At 42.0% G+C, this 21,840-nt stretch overlaps 1 protein-coding gene across 2 annotated transcripts; it reads left to right on the top strand.

The window, feature by feature from the left end:
• Positions 1-21,840, top strand: LOC122405313 (myogenic-determination protein). Of its 2 annotated transcripts, none has more exons than XM_043409967.1 (5): positions 1-765; positions 2,590-2,917; positions 3,525-3,695; positions 9,285-9,363; positions 19,769-21,840. In XM_043409967.1, exons 1-5 carry the CDS (start codon positions 437-439, stop codon positions 19,900-19,902), a joined length of 1,041 nt encoding a protein of 346 aa, XP_043265902.1. In that variant the 5' UTR covers positions 1-436; the 3' UTR covers positions 19,903-21,840. The 2 variants fall into 2 exon arrangements, with proteins under 2 accessions (XP_043265902.1, XP_043265901.1); XM_043409966.1 differs by having other exon boundaries at positions 1-783.

Genomic DNA, 21,840 nt, shown 5'->3' with positions numbered 1-21,840 from the left:
CGTTTCGCCGGGCGAGAAAAGCGTGGCCGCGAGCGAGCATCGCCTACGATCGGCTACGAGTCTCGACGAGCGCGTACGAGCTTGCGTGTCGTGGCACGCGTGCATCCTCCGAAAGCTCGGCTGCTTCAATCTTTCCCCAGACTTTGGCTCGATCTCGAATCGCTCGAGCGTCGAAACGCCGTCGCCAACGTTCATCGACTCGACGATCGATCGCGATACGCGGCCCACGATGATACCGTCGATCCGCCGGAAGTGCTCGGTATGACGATTGATCGGACCGTACGGTAGCTCTGTCCCGCGAGGCGGTTCGGTTGAGTTTCGTGGAAGAAGTTTCGAGGTTTCGTTGGCATCCGTGAGAGACAAGGTCGCGGCAAGGAAAGATCGAGGAGCGTGTCGGAGGATCGTTGCTCGCCGGTCCCAGCGTGATCCTCGAGATATGATGACCCTCGTGACGGACGCGGTGTCTTACGCGTGTCAAGCGGCCGGTAGATCGACGTACGACTCTTACCGCCACCATCACCTGCAACTACTGCATCATCCTCATCACGGTCACCACCATCATCATCGTTACCACCACCATCGTTATCATCACCACTATCACCATCATCATCGGCGTCGACGCGTGTACGCGTCCGGCGAGCATCCGTCGATCGACTGCTTCCAAGGATACCTGTCCGAGGGAAACGTGGACGAGGAAACGAGAAGCGTCGCCGAGGCGGCCGGCAGCGTCTCGCCGTTAGAGTCCACCAGCTCGCAGCGTTACCGGTACGATCATCGTCTCGGGTGAGAATTGCTCGCGCTTAACAATTCCATATATGTAATGCGATCGAATCGACGTAAATATTCCAGTACTTAAACATTCAACCTAGTCAAAATGACCCATTCGTAATTTCTAATATTTATAAAACATTTATTCGACCGAATTTTTGAAAATTTACCATAATTTTCACTTACTTCCATTGCATTCTTTGGTACAAATACATGCACTATAATTGTCAGTTAATGTTAAGAAAACTATTCGATTCCCGCCATCTTCACAGTAATTTATATGTTAAAATTACAAATTGTGATTAGAAGAAGAAATTTATAGCGATCCATAGATCATAACACGTTGGTCGGTTTTCTTTCATGAACCGTCAACATGGCAGCTTTGGAGAACCTTTTTTCTTTATTGCATTCAGGGTTTAGAGACCTTTTATTATAATTTAATCAGATATATTATTAAAAATGTCAAACGAACATCAGTGAATATGTTTAATATAAATGAAACTTGAAACGATTGTTTAACCACTGGAACATTCGCTCGTCCGACCAAATGACCCGTTTCCATTCAGTGATTGCCCGCTTTTTATATTTTCTGGCAAATTTCAAACGAAGTTTATTACTCTTCTCCGACGACACAGTGCAATAATCTTTATTATTGCTCGAGTTATTGCACGTCTCTTACAGTCTATTGTTTTGAATTGCTGCCAAGATATCTCAAGAATGGATCGATGAATCTTCTTCAAATTTTACATATTAAATGCACGTTCCGTTATAGTGCAAACCAAAATTATATCAACATCTACGACAGTCTTTTTCATCGATAAAAATGTATGAACATATACCGATAAAATAGTGATCGTGTGAAGTCAAAATTTCCTTCGTCGCAGAATTTTTTAACAATAACTAAACCTCGAAATATTTAAAATATTCTTGAAAATCTCGAACAATCTGGGATGTCCGTTCCGATCGCGAAAAAAATTCTAGAATCTCGACCCGATAATTTCGGATTTTAGCACACACCTCTATCGATAGCAAAACTTTCCAACGGACACCAGGCTTTTAAAGTTCCAAGGACGATTCTTCCAGGCCAGCTACCAGTTGTTGGCACCCTGCAGTTTTTACTAGATCGCTATAACCGTTCCACCGACTGTACCAGTTCCTCCTCAGAAACGGAACACGCGGATCGTCGCGCGTTTCTTTCGACGCCTCCTCGAGACTCTGGGTCTTTGTTTCGCCCCAGGAAAGAATCATCCCGTGGAAATTTCGCGTCTCTCGTATCGCGGATACTCCCAACCTCCGTACAACGGTTTTCCATCGTCGTAACAGAAATCACGTCGAGATTTGAGATCCCGAAACCGCCTGTCTGTCGTTATTCTCAACGAAAACGCGCCGATGGCTTTATCGCGCATTAAACCATTTTCACCTCGTATTTCGAGTTCCTTTTACCCGTGTCTACCAGACTCTGTCTCTCGTCGCGTCGATCAAGGTACGAACGAGGAGGCACCGCGTTCTGTCGACCACCTGGAACGATTCCAATCGGAGGAACAGAGACTCTCCGTTGGAACAACTCCCTCGCGATCGTCTTTAAGAGGAATTGCTATACCGCCGGGTCGTAACAATCGATTCCTTTTCTTTTCGTTCGCTCTGTACGCGTCTAGGTGCATGTAACGAGACGCAGTTTCAATTTCATTGGAGATACAACTAGTTACTTTTTCCACCATGTACCGATTCGGATTAGAATTTTTCTTAATGTCGTTTGGGCGGACGAGCTTGAAATCAGATTAATGTTGTAATGGATTTATCGTTATGCGTGCACGTCGACAGGTCGCAGTCGTCGCGGTACGTTTTGGATTCCGACGACGCGTCGTCGGTGGTATCGGTGGACGCATCGGCCGATCTCGAATCCGCCTCCATCGAGGCGGAGGAGAGCAACGAGGGCAACGAGTCGAACGAGCCGAAAGAACTGAACGAATCGAACGAGAGCGAGTCGAGCGAGCACGTGCCTCATCCTCACGCGGCGCTGGACGCGACAGCCTCGGCCCACGGTCCCCGCAGATGCCTCCTCTGGGCCTGCAAAGCTTGCAAAAAGAAAACCGTGACCGTTGACCGAAGGAAAGCGGCGACCTTGCGGGAAAGAAGGCGCTTGAGAAAGGTCGGCACTCTACTCTTCTCGCTACCAGACTTTCCCGCCAACTTCGTCCTAATAACTTACTCGTAGAAGGCTGGTGCTTAACCCTCTGCACTCTGAGAGTCTTTATTAATCTCTTCAAGGATACTAGTATTTAAATTATTTTAAATATTATATCATAACAGTAACCACTAGAGTTACGAATAAATGTTTATAGTTTTTTCTAATGATATGACATGGCAGCATTGTCACAAGATTGACGAATATTGTGGGTGAATATCAATTTGCCTTTTTGTTTATTAGAAACAAAATAATTTGATCCTGAGGAGGTTAATAAGAACAACTAGCAATGCAAATTGCAATTTTCTTTTTCCCCAGAAAAGTTTATAAATACCTAAATTTAATTTGTATTACCATAAATGAAACTCGAATTGTACTATAGTACAGTATTATGTTTATCGTCATAGCGGCACCAGTGGAGTACAAAGGGTTAAGATCTGGTCTCTCAAACGCAGTCAACCCCCGTTTAACGCTGGCCCTTTCTTTATCAAGCAATATTTGTGCTTCTATAAAAGATGCTAAATCTGTGTAAAAGTTAACCGTGCAACGTTGACTCGCGTGGTCGTTTCAGGTGAACGAGGCGTTCGAGGTGTTGAAGAGAAGGACCAGCAACAACCCCAACCAGCGGCTGCCGAAAGTGGAGATTCTGCGGAACGCGATCGAGTACATCGAGGGTCTGGAAGCGTTGTTGCAAGGGAACAGATCCGCGGGTGCTCAAGATCACGGTTTGGCCAAGAACGCGGTAGGTTGACACGCGCTCCCGGTGCATCCTGCGTCGTGATCGACCGAGCTTCGTACGCTCGCTTTCCGACGCCCTCGCCGGTGACCTCTTTTGCGCTGCGAAACGCGCAACAAAAGCATGCCTGCCGTCGCTATCGCGGCTGCCACGGCGCGCACAGGGCAGAGGGAAAACGGAGCAAGCGGAGGTGGGGAAACGTTTCAACATCGTTTCCGGCGGTAGAGTATTCGCGTCGCTTCTCGGTCAGCAGCTATCGGTTTTCGATACTATGTTTCCCACGCGTGTCAGAAATCGAAACAACCGAACGCCGTGTCCGCCATCGCGCGCTGTTTTCCCTCGCCGCTGCTCGTCAATCTATCGATCTCTATCCTACTCGATCCTCCAACGAATTCATATATACGAAATTTCAATTTATTTTTTCAATTTTTAAAATAAGGGTTGCAATATCTCGGAAATTATAAGAATTACTCGATATGGAGGAGGGCATTGTATGGTGTAAAAGTCCTTTTTAAAAAACCATTTTCGCGTCAGCTTGCCCGCCAGCGTGAACGTGACTCTTAGAACTTAAGTTTCGAGTCGAGGAAAGGAATGATCTTTTAATGGAATAACAAGAAGCAAATTAATAGGGGGAGTATTACGCCGGTTAATTTAATTCTTTATTTTTAAACGCGCTTGTTGGCGCTTCTATAACCACGGTCTCTTGGGGCGAGTGTCCCTTTTTCCCGCGTCTTGTCACATCCCTGGTTCCGATTCATAAAAGATTAATATGTGTAAGAGATGAGCACGATCGGGTAACCGGAAAACGTGCCCCCAGGGCTCTGAAGTTTTACGCGTAAAATCCCATAAGCGCGGCTCTGCCGCCACTCACGGTATACCAGCACAGCTGTTCAGCTATCTAGAGCTATTCTTTTTTTTTATTGCTGACAGTGTCTCTTTTAGTATTTTTAGCGCCGAAAGTCTCTTTAGGGTATAATAGCCTCAACAGATGTTGTGTACGCGTAATCTTTGCGATCAATTTCCGAAGCTTTACACGTGAACTGTCTTGTATTGGTACAAGGGAGAGCGAGGCAAGATGGAGACCTCAGAGAAAATTGCTCAAGTATATTATACTTAACGCGTTGACTGCCACGCCAGTTTTTCGTGTCTAAAGATGTAAAGGGCGTTATTTTACAATATTCCTAATTCATATATTATTTATAATTTTACAAATATTATTAAGTTTAAAATACTAGATATAATAGCAACCTCTGATTTTAATTTGAACATACTTTAATTTATATTTAAATTAATACTTGCATAAATACTTTTTTTCTATTCAAATTATTTTTTATAATAATATAGAAAACTAGTATTCTATAACTACTTACTAGGCATAGTAGCTTTTATAGAACACTGGTCTTCTACATTTTTATAAAAATAATTTGAATAGATATTAAAGTATTTATGCAAGTCTTAATTTGAATATAAATTAAAGTATTATTTTTATAAAAGAGTAAAATAGTAGTGTTCTGGCTTCGCAGATTAAAATGCACACAGACAATGACGGATATTCAGAATTTTCAGGCACCGTTCAAAGGGTAGATTGTGAGAAAGTATGTCCATAGTTGGTACGTTTACCTTATTGGTCGTGTCGTTTGCAGAGCAACTGCGAATATTAATTTCGAGTGCCTGTTCGAGAGCGCGCGTATCCAGCCACGTGTTGAACACGTGTGCACTCGAGAGCGACGGTCGACGTGTCGTTTTTTGCACCAGCTCGCCGAAAGAGTTTCGTTCCTGAAACGGAATCTTGGACGACATCGACGCTGGCTTTTTGAGAATTTTACTTTCCGATCGATCGATCCCTTTCAAATAGCATTCGCGAAACGAGCGTACGGCACGATCGGAGTGTACAAACTTCCTCCGTAGTTCTCAAACTTTTCCTAAAGCTCCCGAAAGGATAGAATTTCAACTTCGGACATTTTTGTTACGTTTATCTTGACTTGGTCAATATTAAGTCGCTTTTATCCATTTAATTTTGCCTTTGCTTAATTTAAGAAATTTGTTAAAACGCTCACACTGATAAAATAATTATATTTACTACACTGTATAGGATGCCTCGATAATTCGAGGAAGGAACTTTCATCCAGATTGGACGAAAATAGCAGGTGTTTGAATTTTATATTAATAGTTAAAATCTATGTGCCTTTTCTTGTAATGTTTGGTTAGTAATATCCGAATATTCATATACCGACAATAATTTCCGAACGCTTGGACATTGGAATTTAACTCGCGGCGGTTGGAATATTTGTCAAATACTCGCATAGTATACTGCTCGAATAGTTCCAACCCTAGTCCCGGGGTGTGGAGCTCGCGAGTTAGATCTTCGCGCGATGTTTCAGGCGAACTCAGCAAGCGAGCCACTTCGGGACTCTTCTCCGAGGGGATTATACAATGAAATATATTTCTCTGGTCTTTCGCGTAAAGCAGTCGGCTCGTATCCTCGCTAAATATAAGCTCGATGCCCAGCATCGATTCGAGCCACGATACCGCGCGCTTTCGTTCATTTCCAAACGAAATTTGGAGCCACTAGGAATCGTGCTTCCCAGTCGATTCGCCTTTCGTCTACCTTTTGTCTTCCTACAGCAACAATTGCAATCTTTCGTTCTCACTGGTGATCAATTTTTGCCAAATTTTCAAATCCAAATTCGTATCTGTTATAAAATTTATAAGTAGGTTTGTCTGACGTACGTGGTTTACTATATTTCCATAATTTTACTAAGGAGCAGTATACGCCAATCATGAAAATAAGTAAAAGTGAAGTTTAAATGGTAGGAGAAAGTCATTTTATTTACACGAGATTATTATAAATGACTAATTAAGTACCCTTCTATAATATTTCAGGATTAAGGCATTTTGGAAGCGAGCTCCTCGATTGACTTTAAAATTGATTTTTTCACGAGAAACTACCATCCCTGCGGGGGAAGTTGCATCGATCTCTGACATCGAGGCCGGAGAGCCATCTTCCAGAGCAAACATCGCGCTTATTTAAAGCAGTCGTTTTAGTCGCAAGCACGGGGCGGTTAAGGTATCCTACTTTACGATAAAAGCTCCTCGATCTCGTGTCGCGTCCCCTCCAGTCCCGGTCTCTGTTCCCCGACGTTGTAACTCCTCAATCTCCCCGAAAAACCGTTGCTGGGTACTCTTTGCTCTGCCAAACTCCTCTTCGCGTAGCCCGGGATGACACTTAATCGCTCGTGTCGCGAAACACCACCGTACCAACCCTGTATAGTTCGACTCTTCTTCGATAAAACGTGACAAAGAACAATCGTTTTACTTTTTGATCAAAATATCGTTATCTTCTCCGATCGACTGAAACGCAATGCGATTAGAAAGTTTTAAAAACATCAAACATTGGGGAATACATATGGCTCGATGTTACGGGACAAGAGACTAATAATTTCCTATACAAATTCGCAGATTCCCCGCAAATCTATGACACACGAAGAAAAACATGGCGGACGGGATTGCCGGTTCGTTGGTCTGCGAAGAGAAATGCACGGAAAAATGAATCGTGTCAATAGAGAAAGACAGTTCGATTTATATATACTGTAGATTATTATAAAAAGAACGTTACGGTATGGAAATTACGGATAGTATTGTAAGAATGACTTTTTTTCAGATTTTTCGATGCGAATGACCGCGCGGTTCGACAACGATGGAATTCGAAGTTTAAATACGATTCGGTGTACGGGGGCCTCGGTAAACGCGCGCTCGTCCTCTGAAAATGTATCTTCTCGCGGAACACTGGTTGTCAGAGCTAGTTTCTCGTAACAAGTTGCGAACGCACGTACACGCGCGTGCAGTCACGCACGATGCCAGGCGGTGGACAGCGCGGCGAGGAACTGCTTTCACTCCGAGAATAGTTGGCCGCGACGCCGCATATAGATGCGCCGAAACAAATAAAGGAACCGGAGTCGGATAAAATGTGTACGGAGTGTTTAGTGGTCTGTAGAGTGGAGGAATGAATGAGGGAAAGAAGGCGAAAGAGATCAGAGAACGCGACGCCGATCGGCATTCCAACGACTACGACGACGACCACGACTCCGTGCCCTCTGCTCCAGCCACTTGCCTCCGACAATCGTCCCCCCGCTTCCGATTCTCCCTTATCTTTTATCGATAGCCACGCGACCCTTTCCTCTCACGGATAAACGCGACACGTCCATGGAACGTTCAATTTGTCGACAAATAATTGCCACCAAACGCAATTCAATGGAAGAACACACGCGTCAAAACGTCTTTTCGAGAAAATCAATTCCACGATAACGATGATCGAATTTTTTAAAGATACAGCAGCGTGCATTTATTCCGGAAACGGCATGATTCGAAGATGTGATTTTTGTTGAACAGCAACGGGCTGGAAAATTGCTATGTCTCGCGTCCGTAGTTCGAAGCATTCAGATAGATACATTGATCGTTTCTGGAACTTGCAAAGCTGATCCAGCGAGCCTTGTCTTAGCGTCTAATGCTTAGACGCAACTAGATTTTGGTCGACTTTGGCTTTAGAGTACTTAAGTCGAACTTCAGCGGGGAGTTAATGGTCTTCTCAACAGTCATCCGGTAGCGGATATAGAAAGAAAAAATGTGACCGAACTTCGAAGCCACGATACCGAGCCCAAAGTTTATAAGTGGTTCATTATTCGAGCGAATAATGCACTGTCAGAGATCATTGCTCCTTAACGATATGAATAGAAATTACCATTAGAATTCACTGTTTAGGAACAAAGAGTATGTTTAAAAAAAGTCGAGCCTGTTATTTTAATTTTGGCATTCGTTAAAGAAAGATGGCTGTTATCATGACCAGTGTTTTCTTCCACGAACTTATTTACGTGTCCGATGGTTTTCGCGTTTGTTCAAAAATTCCCTCTCTCCTTTCCTCCCCCCTCTGAAACCTTCTCCCTCCAATCGGTGGACGACGTTTGCGCGAATCCCTTGCCGAACACCACGATTGACCTACATTTCGCGAACGATCGAATCGAACGAGGCGCGACACAGCGCGCGTCTCCCATTCTCGGCGAAATGCCTCACAATGGTCGGAAATCCCATCAAAAACTGATCAAAACTGTCTTCTTTAAGCTACCCATCGCGAACCATTATTAACAGGATCTCAAGTACACGGGGACTGCTACCAAATCTTAACAAACAAGTAGATCGACGTCAAGATTCCACCGCGTTCTAGCAGCGATTTTGGCCCGAAATTAATTCTCGGATTATTTAGATCCGTGTTGGGGGTGGGGGAAGGAAAATTGGCTGCAATAAGTTGCGATCCTGAGCGCCGGAGCATGTTTAGAATATAGTGTGCGTCACGGGCGCTTCGAATGCATCATTCGTGGCTTGTACGTCTTCGCGCCTCTTACTTCCGGATAAAATAAACGCATCATGAGTTAAACGCGTAGGCGTTCTTAGACGCGCAGGAACCTATATAGAACCTAAAAAGTAACAGTTATGGAACTCGTACGAGAACCTTTTCGGATCGTTTCGATCGGAACATGTACGCCGCCTTTCGAAACCTCTTCCGATCCGAACGCAATCACAACCGATTCTTTTTATTCGCAGGGCGCAGACTCGCCGCGATACGTGACGGAAAGGCTCAGGCAATTCTCGGACCCTTTGGCAAGGTTTCAACCCATCAACGGTGAGTGAGATTCTATCCGCGAAACGGTAATTTACGCGCGCGTTGCGCCGCCGAAACGCGCGGAAAGACAGGAATCGTCTATTAAGGAGGCTCGCGACGCGACGCATCGACCGGCTCCTCTCGTCGACGCTTCCAAAACGGTAGATCGCTCGCGATACTGGTATTTTTAAGTAGATTAATGCCAGACACGAGACGGGGCATTAAGCAGATCAGTATTAATGAGTTTTGTCACCCTTGAGTGACACTCGGTTTCTATTCGGTTACACTCGTTGCTATAGATAGCCCACCCGTGGAGCTTCCGAGATGCAACGTTCTCCCGGTAGAGTGGCTCCGATCCCTCGTTTCCTCTCTCCCTCTGTCGCCCCTCCAACCCCCCTGTTCCATCGCAGTCATCGTTCGCCACGAGTGCCTAGAGAGCGTCGCGACGGCCACGCGCCACGCGTCACGCGTCACGCGTACGATCGCCCACGATCGCGATCGGTTCTAGATCACTTCCTGGTAGAGCTGACGGAAACATCCAATATTCGAATAGTTCAAAATATTACGCCAGAATATTCATGCAGTTTTTGGCAATGTTTGTCATTTTGCAGTCTAAGTAGCAATCAACTTCAGTTTAAAACAATAACTGTTGCTTGGTGACAGCAATGCGTGGTAATTGACTTTTGGAACATTAGTTTATTTGAGATATAAATATATACAAATATCATTCGTTAACACTTATCATCAAAAGTCTCATTCAAAAACTATAAAAAAGATCGAGCTTTCCAATTGAACAGTAATGCAAAAATGAAAAGAGTAGAGAGACTTCATCTCCCAAAGCTCAATAACAAGATACATTGGTACGATTATAACAAACGTAAATGATCGTGGAATCATAGAGTACAAGCACCATAAAAGGAGCAATATGTATGATAGAATATAGATAATAAGTTGAGTGTCTGCTATCGATTGATATCACAGTCGAGAATTAAATTTAGAATCAGAACATTGGAACAATTATTCATTAATTTCTACTTATTTCTGTACGCAGAAATCACCCACTGTCAGATTGTACCCCATAGATGCACTCTGTATATGGCTCTAGTATAGTGTAGCTTTAGTATTCTTCTTGGTTCGCTAGTAGAATGGATGCAACTGAATTACAACTGGATTGATCGACGAGCCGAACTCGCGTCGAGCGAGGTCGCCCTTTATAGTACTTCCGGGTCTTCGTGAATTTCTATCGTGCACCATCTTCGGTTGCGATTTATCTTTGGTCTCTTCGGTTTTCGTATATCTCGGGTCGTTTGGGTTTGCGTCGGCGAGTTTTTGAGTTTTTGGATTCTGCGCGTTGGAGACGAGATTACGATTTGTTTACATTGCAAATTATGCAATGTAAAATCAGGATCACTGATTGAAAAACTCTATAGAAGCAAAGTCTTCCTCGTTTCGATCGCTTTAAATGGATTCTCTGGTCTACTCTTTCGAATTAAGTCAACCCATTTTAACGGAGTGTACACAGCCCGAGTTTATTTTTCATTCTTCCGATTAAAGTAGAAAGTTCTGAAAGTAGAAACCTATGTCCAACAGCATCCAACTATCTCGTTTCCTTCTTTCTGCGTTTCCACTGTGACCACAGCCCGAGGATACAAAGCAGCACGAGCCTTCCTCCATTAGGGATTTGTTTGCTTGCAACGTTAAGGAACTCTAATATATTTCCGTTCTTTGCTTTTCCCCGCCGCATACGCCATTTTAGCAGACTAATGGAGCTCGTTGGACCCTTTTCGGAGTAACGTTCTTAAATATTAGTTAAATTTAATGTGCTTTCGACGCAACCAAACAGGATTTTGCACTGATCGCTCTACAGGATCGCGGGATAAGCTCCTTGCAAGCAACGCCAGAATCCTTCGAGACTCGTTAAGTTAAACTTTAATGCTACCAAATTGTTGGTAGCATTAGCTCGTTCTGAGATCAACGAGTCCATCCTCAGCTATGTTTGCATTTTTTATAAAGTGTACATTAGACAAGAGAGATCAACATCAAGATTTAAATAATAATTAAAAGAGTTCCATAACGTTTTTAACTATTTACAAATTTTTTCAAAGATGTGGTCACAAAATTCTCTAAAAGCTCGTAATTTCTATGCACAATACACACGACTTCATGACACTGAATCGAACCGATTCAAGCAAGTTGATTATTCTTCAGCAATTCGAGTGATCCTGATTAGAACTGATTGCATATGTGCAGCTGGGTGAAGAATAACTTAACTGGATTTAGGTTTAGAAGCGAAAAAAACAAATGAAGTGCTTATTCGTTGATTTTATATGACACAATTAAGACGAACAAAGTTTTCTAATGTAATCAAGTATTTTTATTACTTGACAATAAATTACGACTGAAGTGCAGTCATTTAATATTCCCATTCAGAAATTATGATGTTTTTCGGAGAAACATTTCTGGCCACACGTTATATTTTCGGTAAAGAATTTTTTTCTCGAAAGTGGATAGGATTTCGGGTGTATGTCTATTCACCAAAAATGATTGTAATTGATCCCCGCAACCAAAAATAATTTTTTCAGAACGATTTGAAATTTTTTTTTCCGTCGAAAATTTTCACTACCTGTTCGAATTTTTTTCTCGAAAGTGAGTAGGATTTCGGGGGTATGTCTATTCACCAAAAATTATTGTAATTGATCCCCGCAACCGAAAATAATTTTTTTAGAACGATTTGAAATTTTTTAATTTTGTCGACTTTCACATCTACTCGAATTTTTTTCTCGAAAATGGATAGGATTTCGGGGGTATGTCTACTGACCAAAAATGATTGTAATTGACCCCTGCAGACGATAATAATTTTTTTAGAACGATTTGAAGTTTTTTAATTTCGTCGAAAAATGTCTCCACCTACGCCCTGACGATTTTTCTTCAGAATTTGTTTTTAGATTTTTAATATGGCGTGGGCAATGTAGTAATACAATTTATTAATAAAAAATAAAATATATAAAATTCCTACGCTATATTCGTCAACTGTTTAGTATCGTCGTCACTACTGAATGCGACTTTGATTTCCTTATTTGTGTGAAATATAATTCGTAACATTTGTCAAAGAATAATCAGTGTAAATATGTAATAAGATAATCGGAACTCTACTGTATTTACATATAGAAGATCAAAGAATAGGATTATGATGGACTGCACAAAATCAATTTAATTGGAGTAGGATGTTTTTGCACCCAGTCCCTCAATATGATAAGTTCGGTCTTTCTTAGTGAAAACGCCTGAAAGTGCCTGGCCCGACTAACTGCGTGGTCCGCGGTCCCCGTTTCGTTGCAGTTATCCGAGCGTCGACGTGCCCCTCGCGCGCCGCCGCGACTTCCGACCGATTTAGCCCCCTGCCCCCGTGATCCTTGCTATTTTCGCGCGACGATTCGTACGGTTTTCGTTTTTCCGACCTGTACCGCCGAAAATGTGGCGGAATTAATTGGCCTACATTCTGAAAATAGACGAGCAGCCGTGTCTGTCCGCGCGTATCTACGGCACGCGGATCCCCGCGCGCGGAGATCGAAGTCGGGCAAATTTCTCGAACGGAAAGTATTCACATGGCCGTCCGGGCGGGAAACCGACGAGGCGCCACGGGGAGACGTAGCATGGCTAAACTAGATTGCCACGAACAAAGATTAGGGGGTCCATTTCGCGATCGAACATTACACTGTCCGAGAAATTCGTTTCAAATCTTCCACGCGAACTCAAAACGCAATATTTATTATTTACGATAGTTTTATTCTATGATCTTGGCCTATCGAGAAACTTCCCCTTTTACCTGGGTCAACGTGACCCTGCATATCAGAATTACATGCTTACGATCTCTGGATCATGGCTGTGTAGAGGCTAAAGAGCCTCGTTACACCAATACGTCGCCACGCGATGCAAAGCTCGATGCTACGAACAAAGAAGAAATGGAAAACACAAGGGGGAAGGAGGGTGGGGGGGAGGGTGAGTAGTCGCGACAATGCCAAATTGGTCGAGCCGAGACGGGACACGGGACGAGCCAAAATGGAGCACGCGGAATCGCGGGATTTCGGCCATTAAAATAACTCGGAATTAATTAGCGTTAATGAATACCTGGCTATTGGCAAGCGTGAAACATAACTCAACGGGGCGAAAAGAAGCTGCGCGCTCGCGCTATCGGACACATCGGCACGGTGGTTCCAAACGCCCGAATAGCGATCAAAAGTCGCAGATACGACAAACTGGCTTCGAATTCTGTGAAATTTACTCTACGAGCGTTTCCGTATCCGGAGACTTCAAATATCAAAATTGTATAAAATCTTGAACACTTTTTAGCTAGTAATAAATTTGACAATGTCGATACACTTATGTAAAATAGTATCGAACAACATTTCAATGGAAAGTCAGAGAAGTTTGTGACGATATAATAGTTCCGTCGAAGAGATCAGTGATATCAAAATTTTTCCATAAAATTCAATGGAACGTTTGAAATATTGTCTCGAATCCTAATATAAAATTCAGCAAGAGCTTACGGGGATGACCTGATATTTCCATTATTTGATGATTCAGAGCCACCCTGGATAGACACATCTATCAGTAGGCCGTTAGACTCTATTCGGAATCACCTCTGAATTTATGCATGAAGCGTATGAAAAATGCATCTACTCTTGTTCACACCTGAAGTGCGGGAACTTCTAGTCTCAATTTCCTGTTGAACTCAAAGGACATCGTTTGATCTCCATGCACGTAGGATCTATTGATCGTTACCATACCGATGCAATGCAAAATTCCTGCTCTCGGTAGTTACCGAGTTACAAACTGAAGCGAATGTTGTCTTTTATATTCATTGCTTTTCGCTTAATTTTTCTCGAATAACTTGGAACAGAATTTCCCACCTGTTTTCAATCTTCGTCTGTGATTCTTCCCTCGCGACGCATTTCATTATTCGCGTGAATTACTTTCTCTACAATCTACCGGCCAATTGTGCCTCCAATTTTCTGTTTTGCTGGTCAAATCGGTTGCTAGAAATAAAAGTTCTTCTCAACCGTTTCGAGAACTTATATTACAAGTTTTCGAGCCCTGAGAATCAGCGACAATACGCTGGACGCTTAGTTGTTTCGATCATCTTTTCACCCTCGATTGTTGCATCATTCTTGCTGAGTACCCGAGGACCAAGCGTTCGAGACTTGTCGCGACCCGACCGGAAGTCTCGAGGTTGGCAATCTCGTGCTAGGAAGGGTTGCTAGGAAGATAAAGGAGAGATTCGTGACGCGAGTAGTCACTCGTTAGAAGCAGTAGTCTATAATTCACGATCGCGCCGCAACGCAACGCCTCCGCCACGACTCGTAGGCCGCGAAGCGTGGAAAAAGAACCGGTAGTCGCGGGTAGGAATAGGCATGGCTGCAAGAACGAGAAACAAGTTCCTCCCTGCTGGCGAACGGTGCCAAGCGATTTACCGAACCGTAACCGTAACCCACTACCGTGGACCCTGATTATTTTAATTGATGCATCGCGGTTGCGTCTCATTTAACCAGCGTTATTTCAAAACAGTCGTCGTTCCGACCGAACGCGTTTGTCTAGCTCCGTGGATAGGATACCGGTGTCTTCAGAGCCATCCCACGCCGCCATTTTGCATACTTTGTCGATCGAAGGATCCCACAGTGTTCGCGAAAGAAATCACTTATTTACAAATTAGGTTGTGGTTCAATTTTTTATTTAATTTCAATTTTAATATTCTTTTTTATTATCGTTCAATGGTTCCTTACGAATCCCAAAACCTCCTAATCTGCGGCAGTCATGGGCGGCCATTTTACATTGTCGATCGAAGGGTACCACAGTATTCGTGAAACATAAAACACTTATTTGCAAATTAGAATTTATGCTTATATAATACGATCGTATACAAATTACTAAACAGGAAATGTCAATGGTTCGTAAGATTGTTAATCTCTTACTAATCAAGTCTGTGACAGTCACGGTCGGCCATTTTGGGTTCAGTAGCCACTAGACTTGATTCAGTCGTAAGATAACTTACGTTGTAACAAAATCATGTATTCATTCTATTTATTTTATCATGTGTCATTTTTGTTACATTAAAATGACATACTTATGAACTGGCAAGGGGTTAAATATTGACGAGCGAGGCAATAAAACACTAGAAATCGGTAGATATAGGTAATTAGTGATACAAGCGTCGATATAGTGATTCTAAATTAGAAAATGTATCGAAAATATAACAAATTTTTCTCGTGTAAATCGTATGCTTTCGAGATAGCAGAAAAATTTGTCAGGAGATTGGGCTGACTTATCCAGCGTGTCTGTCGGTTACTCGCCATTTCTACTGGCGTTGTAAGCATCGATGTTGGCGCGATATTATTTGTTTCTACTGGTTGTAGGCTAACTCGAAGACGGTAAGATCAACGAAAGATAGATAAAACACGTTCATCAGCGTTTTAAAAACAGTAACACAAGTAGAAATAACCAATAATGGACAGACATATTAATACCGAAACTACAGACAATTATAGATTATAATACCAAAGAAATTAAAACGTTAGATACGTGAAGAAATGTATAATGCAATGGAAATAAGTGTTTATTCATTCTTTTATAGTAAATTACGGAAAAAAATTTTCAGAAATTCAGTTCAGTAAATTTTTTACAAGTTTTATCCAAAGCAAGACTTCGAACTTCGAACGCTTTATATTATTTTTATACAAAATAGAAGCGTTGTAGAAATTTGTAGATCTGTTTAACGAACGTGGGTACCAATTTAGAAAAAATTTGTTTCTTCGGTGGATCTCGAGATTCGACGTGGGTTCTTCGCGAAAAGCGTTCTCGGTGCAATTCGGCGGATAGTCGAAGGATGAGAAAATTCTAGCCACCCCAAAGTGCCATATATTGCCACGGTACATTAGTATGACGCATCGTCGCCGGACCATCCTTTTGCCGACTGAACGCAACGTGCGTTTAAACGCGGCGGAAACTGCAGCCAAAATACATACTTTGCCGCATCCAGAATTCGCTAATGTCTCTCGAAAATCTCGTTTCCTCTGTCGTTTGGCTTGTCTTCCTCTAGCTCTTCTCTTTCGTTCGCTCCTCAACTCTCGATCCCTTACAAACCGCTCGTCCAAGTTACAACCAACCCCTGTCTTTCACGTTACTCGTATTAATAATGATTTATTTGCGGGTACGTGACACCCGACACTCGATACGGTCCACACGCAAATAACGTCGAGAATACTGGTACGACAGAATTTTTGGAACGTGGACCTCGATACTTTAACACTGGAACTACCAAAGTAGTCAAAATCACTCATTTCTAATCAAACTTGTAAACAATTTAATCGATTAAAGTTTTGAAAATTTACCGCAATTTTCTATAAGAGATTGAATAAACGCTTATTTTCATTGAATTATACATTTCTTCACATATTTCTTTTGTACAAATAAACACACTATAATTGTCAATAGTGTTAGTGATAAGGGGAGATACTCTCATAATAGCTTTAGAAGTAACCGATATTTGTAAATTTGCTTTTTAAACTATCGTTAATTTCGATTGAATTTTTTTTTGCTAGAATAAGGAGACATCTTTGAATTACAGAAAACCTGAATTAGAAAATTACGTTCCAACGCGCCTAGGATTAAGGAGATCGATTTGAATCGATTCGAAACACGATGACTATCGGCGACAATTCCAAAAGCCAGAGAGACACGAGCTTTTCCATTCTCGCGACAAGATTTCGACGTCGTCGTTGCGTTTCCCACTAATGAGGACGAATCAAAGGTTCCTTGTTCGTTCGTAGGAACACCCAGTGAGAACGAATCGAGCGAACAGAGAGAATTAGGAGTCTTTGAAGACCGAGGGATGCAATTAAGTCGTCTCGATTTACTCTAGACGAAGAAGCTCGCGATTCAAAGTCACCGGTCCGACTTTTCAACGAAACGATCTATGCACAATGTCTACGTATGTATACAGGGTGTTCCGCTTTACTCGACGATCGTTCAAAATTTAAGTCGTTGTTCGTACAAGCTTTTGGGAATCGAGTTTTCGTCGTGGAAGTTCAGCTTTTAAAATTACATCAAGAAGATTATTTATACATTATTACAAAATTTTAACCAAATCCTCGAGCTGTTGTATTATATTTTTGCGAAAAGAAGTCGTGCAACAATCTTACTGTTTCAGCGAATAAAAATGTTTTTATGCATTTTTACAAACATTATCGCTGTTCTTTTAGCGTTTCTAACGCTTGACTGACATTTTCGTGTTTCCGCGCGACGCTTTCCGACGGATCCGTACGAAATGCAGTCCTCGTTCGCCGAGTGCATTCTTTGGTCTTCTCGCGTCGATTCGAACCGAGCTCTACGAACACCCGTTCTTCCCACTTTCGTATTTATAGAAGCGCTTTCCACCCTTAAATATTCATCTTCGGTTATATCGCGTCGCGTACGTAAATGGAAACCGATCGGCCAACTATTTTTATCGCGATCGCTTCACCGTCGGATTCATCCGTTCGTTCGTCCGCCGATTCGAACGCTTTTCAAAGAAAACTGAATACACGGCGCCGCCGTTTGGAAACAATTTAACCTTTTTCTGTACCAACGTGCCCACACGACGCTGACTTTAAGCCATATAATTCCACCTATAAACGTCACACTGATTCTATCTGACGTCATTAACGGCCAACGGTGTGATATACAGAGTGTTCGCCCACCCCGGGAAAAATTTTAATGGGGTATTCCAGATCCCAAAATACGACGAAAATCAAGAATATCAATTTCTTGATGGAGCCTTTATTAAAAAGTTATTAACGTTTAAAGTTCCACTAGTAATGAATTTTTTTCTCGAAAATGAGCAGGATTTCGGGAGTATGTCTATTCACCAAATATGATTGTAATTGACCCCTGCAACTGAAAATAATTTTTCCAGAACGATTTGAAACTTTTTTTTTCGTCGTAAAATTATACACCTTCTTGAATTTTTTTCTAGAAAGTGGGTAGGATTTCGGGGGTATTCCTATTCATCAAAAATAATTGTAATTGACCCCTGCAACCGAAAATAATTTTTCCAGAATGATTTGAAATTTTTTTTTTCGTCGTAAAATTTCACATTTTCTCGATTTTTTTTCTCGAAAATGGATAGGATTTCGGGGGTATGTCTACTGACCAAAAATTATTGTAATTGACCCCCACAACCGAAAATAATTTTTCCAGAACGATTTGAAATTTTTTAATTTAATTGTTAATAACTTTTTAACGAAGCCCCAATCGAGAAATTGGTATTCTTGATTTTCGTCTCATTTTGGCCTCTAGTATCCCCCATTGGTTCTATACAATCGATGTTCCGTTGTACCCGATGGTTGATGGATTCGAAATCCACGAACGTTAGTTATTCGACGAATAAAATTTGTCGAACTCTGCTTTTACCTCACGCTCGATTTCTCTCGTCGGGAATTACTCGCGTTTTGGCAGGAAGCCCCGAAGCGGTCGCTCACGTCTCGGCAACGCGTCATCGGCGAAGAAATATCGCGACAGAGATACGATTCGTAAATAAAGAGGTGGCCGCGATTCACCGGCTCTCGAGCGCGATCGACCCGCGATGGATCGATCCGTTGGATCCTCTCCAGCGAGCAAAGACGCTTAGAACCGTGTGTCGACACTCAGAATCCAGAAACCGAGTGTCGATCGATTATTATTATCGACCATCGATAGTTTTCAGGTGTTCTACGAGCGTGGGACAAAATCCTCTGTTCGACGTTCGGTGTCCGTTAATATTTTCTATATCAGAATATATTGGGTTGTTCGGATCAAAAATCACTTGCATCAGTTTTTTATAAATAAAGGTCAGGCTCCCAGGACCAAAATGACCAGTACAAAATTCAATAAAATATTTACATATTATAAGGAAATTGTTCCTTTTCAAGAAGGAGGAAAACGAAATTACTTCCCGAACAACCCAATAACTGCAAATATTATTAAAAGTAGAATTAGAATTAGTAAAATTGACAATATCATTGGGGATAGACTACCTTTCCTAACTCCGAGTTATCGTTGCATTTAAGGATTTTTGCTCTCAAGTCTAATTCGTTAAAATGGGTCTTTAGGGTCCTGTTGATGAGATGGAATTCCCCTCTACTCGTTTGCCATCCTTTCGCACTCTATAGCTCTACAGAGTCCCAAGGGTCCCAAGATGGAGATGAGGCAAGTGGTCTTTAGTCAGAATGAACCCACCAATTTCGTCAAAGTTGACCACGCCGTGATGGCTACCGAGGTAGTCGTTCAGCTGTTGGAAAACATCAACTAAATCGGGGTTTTCGACTGTTCCACCCTCTTGCCCCTATACTCTGTCGCAGAAATTATCATCAATATTCCTTAATAAGATTTAAACAACCGATATCGTGTTTGTTCGCAGGGTTCGAGCAAACGGAGCCGCAGTCACCTCAAATCAGCGGAAGTAGCCTGGATCGTCTGAACATGATCGTTCAGAGTATCAATGATCCATCTCGTTCGACCACCGAAACGCATCGGTATCCTTCCCACCAATGAGAACGAGGAAAACAGTATTAAAAGGATCGAAGGGCTTTTGTCGGCTGTTCCTGCGCCAGAAATGGGCAAAAGTTCGAATAATAGATAACCAATAACGCGTTACACAATTCAATTTTTAATCCTCGTGAAATACTTCAATTTATAATGGAAATTTTTATTTTTTAACTTATCTTTTACACGTTATTCGACAGTTTGTTCTACGATAGATTAGAAGTTTGCCCATCTCTGTCCTGGGCACGCCAAGTGGATGCCAAGTTCCTAAATTCGAAACGCCATCGATCAGAGACGGGCAAAATTTCATTCGAACAATGAAATTAAATTTGAATTCAGCGTGAAATGTTTTATTCTGTACTGAAAATTCTAATTTTATATCCAGTGAGTAACGGATAAATAATTGCTTACAGGAGTTGAAACAATTATGAAATGTTTTAAATAGGAACTTTTGTAATAAACTCACGTTGCAAGTTTCAGCGAGGATGGATGAGTAAAAGTTCTAGTTTGTATAAAATTTATAAGAAATGCAAATGAAAAGTTCTTGTGTAACGGTAATAGATCGCGAGCGACGCTCGATCACTTTTATACACGTCAAAACTCTCCATCGTTCTTGAAAAGTTTCGATATTATATTGGCATTAAAGCTATCCATTATCTACAATGTACTATAAATACGAAGTTTCGTTTATTTTACGAAACTTTTTCTAATAAAATTTCTATGATAACAGTTCTCTTGGATCCTTTTATGAGTTCTAAAATATCTCCGCCGCAGGAAGTCTTTAATAAACTTCACGAGGCGCAAGTGTTTTTCGATAAAACAAAATCACAAGAACATCGTCTTAAAGAAAAAAAAAAAACAGTTCGAACGGAATTTAAAGAAAATAAAATCCGACCGATTCCTGTTCTCCTGTTGTTTATCCTTTGTTCGTTGGTAGAAATTTGTATCCGGATAAGAATTTTGTCCATATCTGGCATCGATTCAAGCGTCCATCTCGCAACCTCGCCGAACGTTCGTCCCGTTAAAAATATTTAAATCGCCAGTCTCGACACGAACATCGCCGAACGAATTAGTTCGCCGCCACGGTTCCCCCGACGCTCGGAATCGAGCAAATTTCATTCACCGTAGACGAATAAAAATTTTAGATCCGTTCGCGAGCCAACTGCGTTCCGTTGACTCGATCGTAAATTAGGATGCATCTCCTTTAAACCGACATCCGCGTTTGCGTATCAATCTAAAATTTATATTCTTTGTTCGCGAAATAAAATTTGCCCGACCCCGCTCGACCTTCTCCCGCTTCCCGAGGGAACCGTCGCGTATCAAAATGCGCGTGTATCTATGGACGAGAAAATAAACGTGGACGAGTAAATCATACTCTGTATCCTACTCGCGCGACATCTCCGACAAAAATTTTTCACGTTCGTACTTTCATGTTCGCGATTCTGATCCCGCGTAATCCCGATTCCATCTTCTAAGCGCGCACGCGCACGCGCGTACGTATGCACACACACGGATACGTTCATCCGAGCTACACGACAATAAAGAGCATCGAGAATCGTTTAAATCCTGTGACTGATTCGCCTGTTCGTTTATTTCTTTTTTTATCTACCGTTCATCTTTCGTTCCGCGTTTCGTTACCTATCGTTTCGCTCGACTCCATTTTGGTTCGAAGACCAAACAAATGGACGGAACGACTCGCCGCAAATGTAATCGAACCGGACCTCCTTCGACTAGAATTGTTGCAAATTGTTATGTGACGGTTCTGATTGAAACAATTTTGAGAATCTTTTATTTCGAATAACTGTAAATCGTGAGTTCATCTTCTTGTTGGATGAGGAATAGAGCCGTATTTTGTTATACAAGGAAAAATTATAATGAGAGATTCTAGAGGCAAAAATAAGACGAAAATCAAAACTATTAATTTATTGATTGAGACTTCGTTAAAAA

This window comes from Colletes gigas, unplaced genomic scaffold, assembly GCF_013123115.1.
Source record: "Colletes gigas isolate AHSC1104 unplaced genomic scaffold, ASM1312311v1 Colletes_gigas_Sc00004, whole genome shotgun sequence".
Taxonomy (NCBI): domain Eukaryota; kingdom Metazoa; phylum Arthropoda; class Insecta; order Hymenoptera; family Colletidae; genus Colletes; species Colletes gigas.
This window is presented reverse-complemented; position numbering and strand designations above follow the sequence as displayed.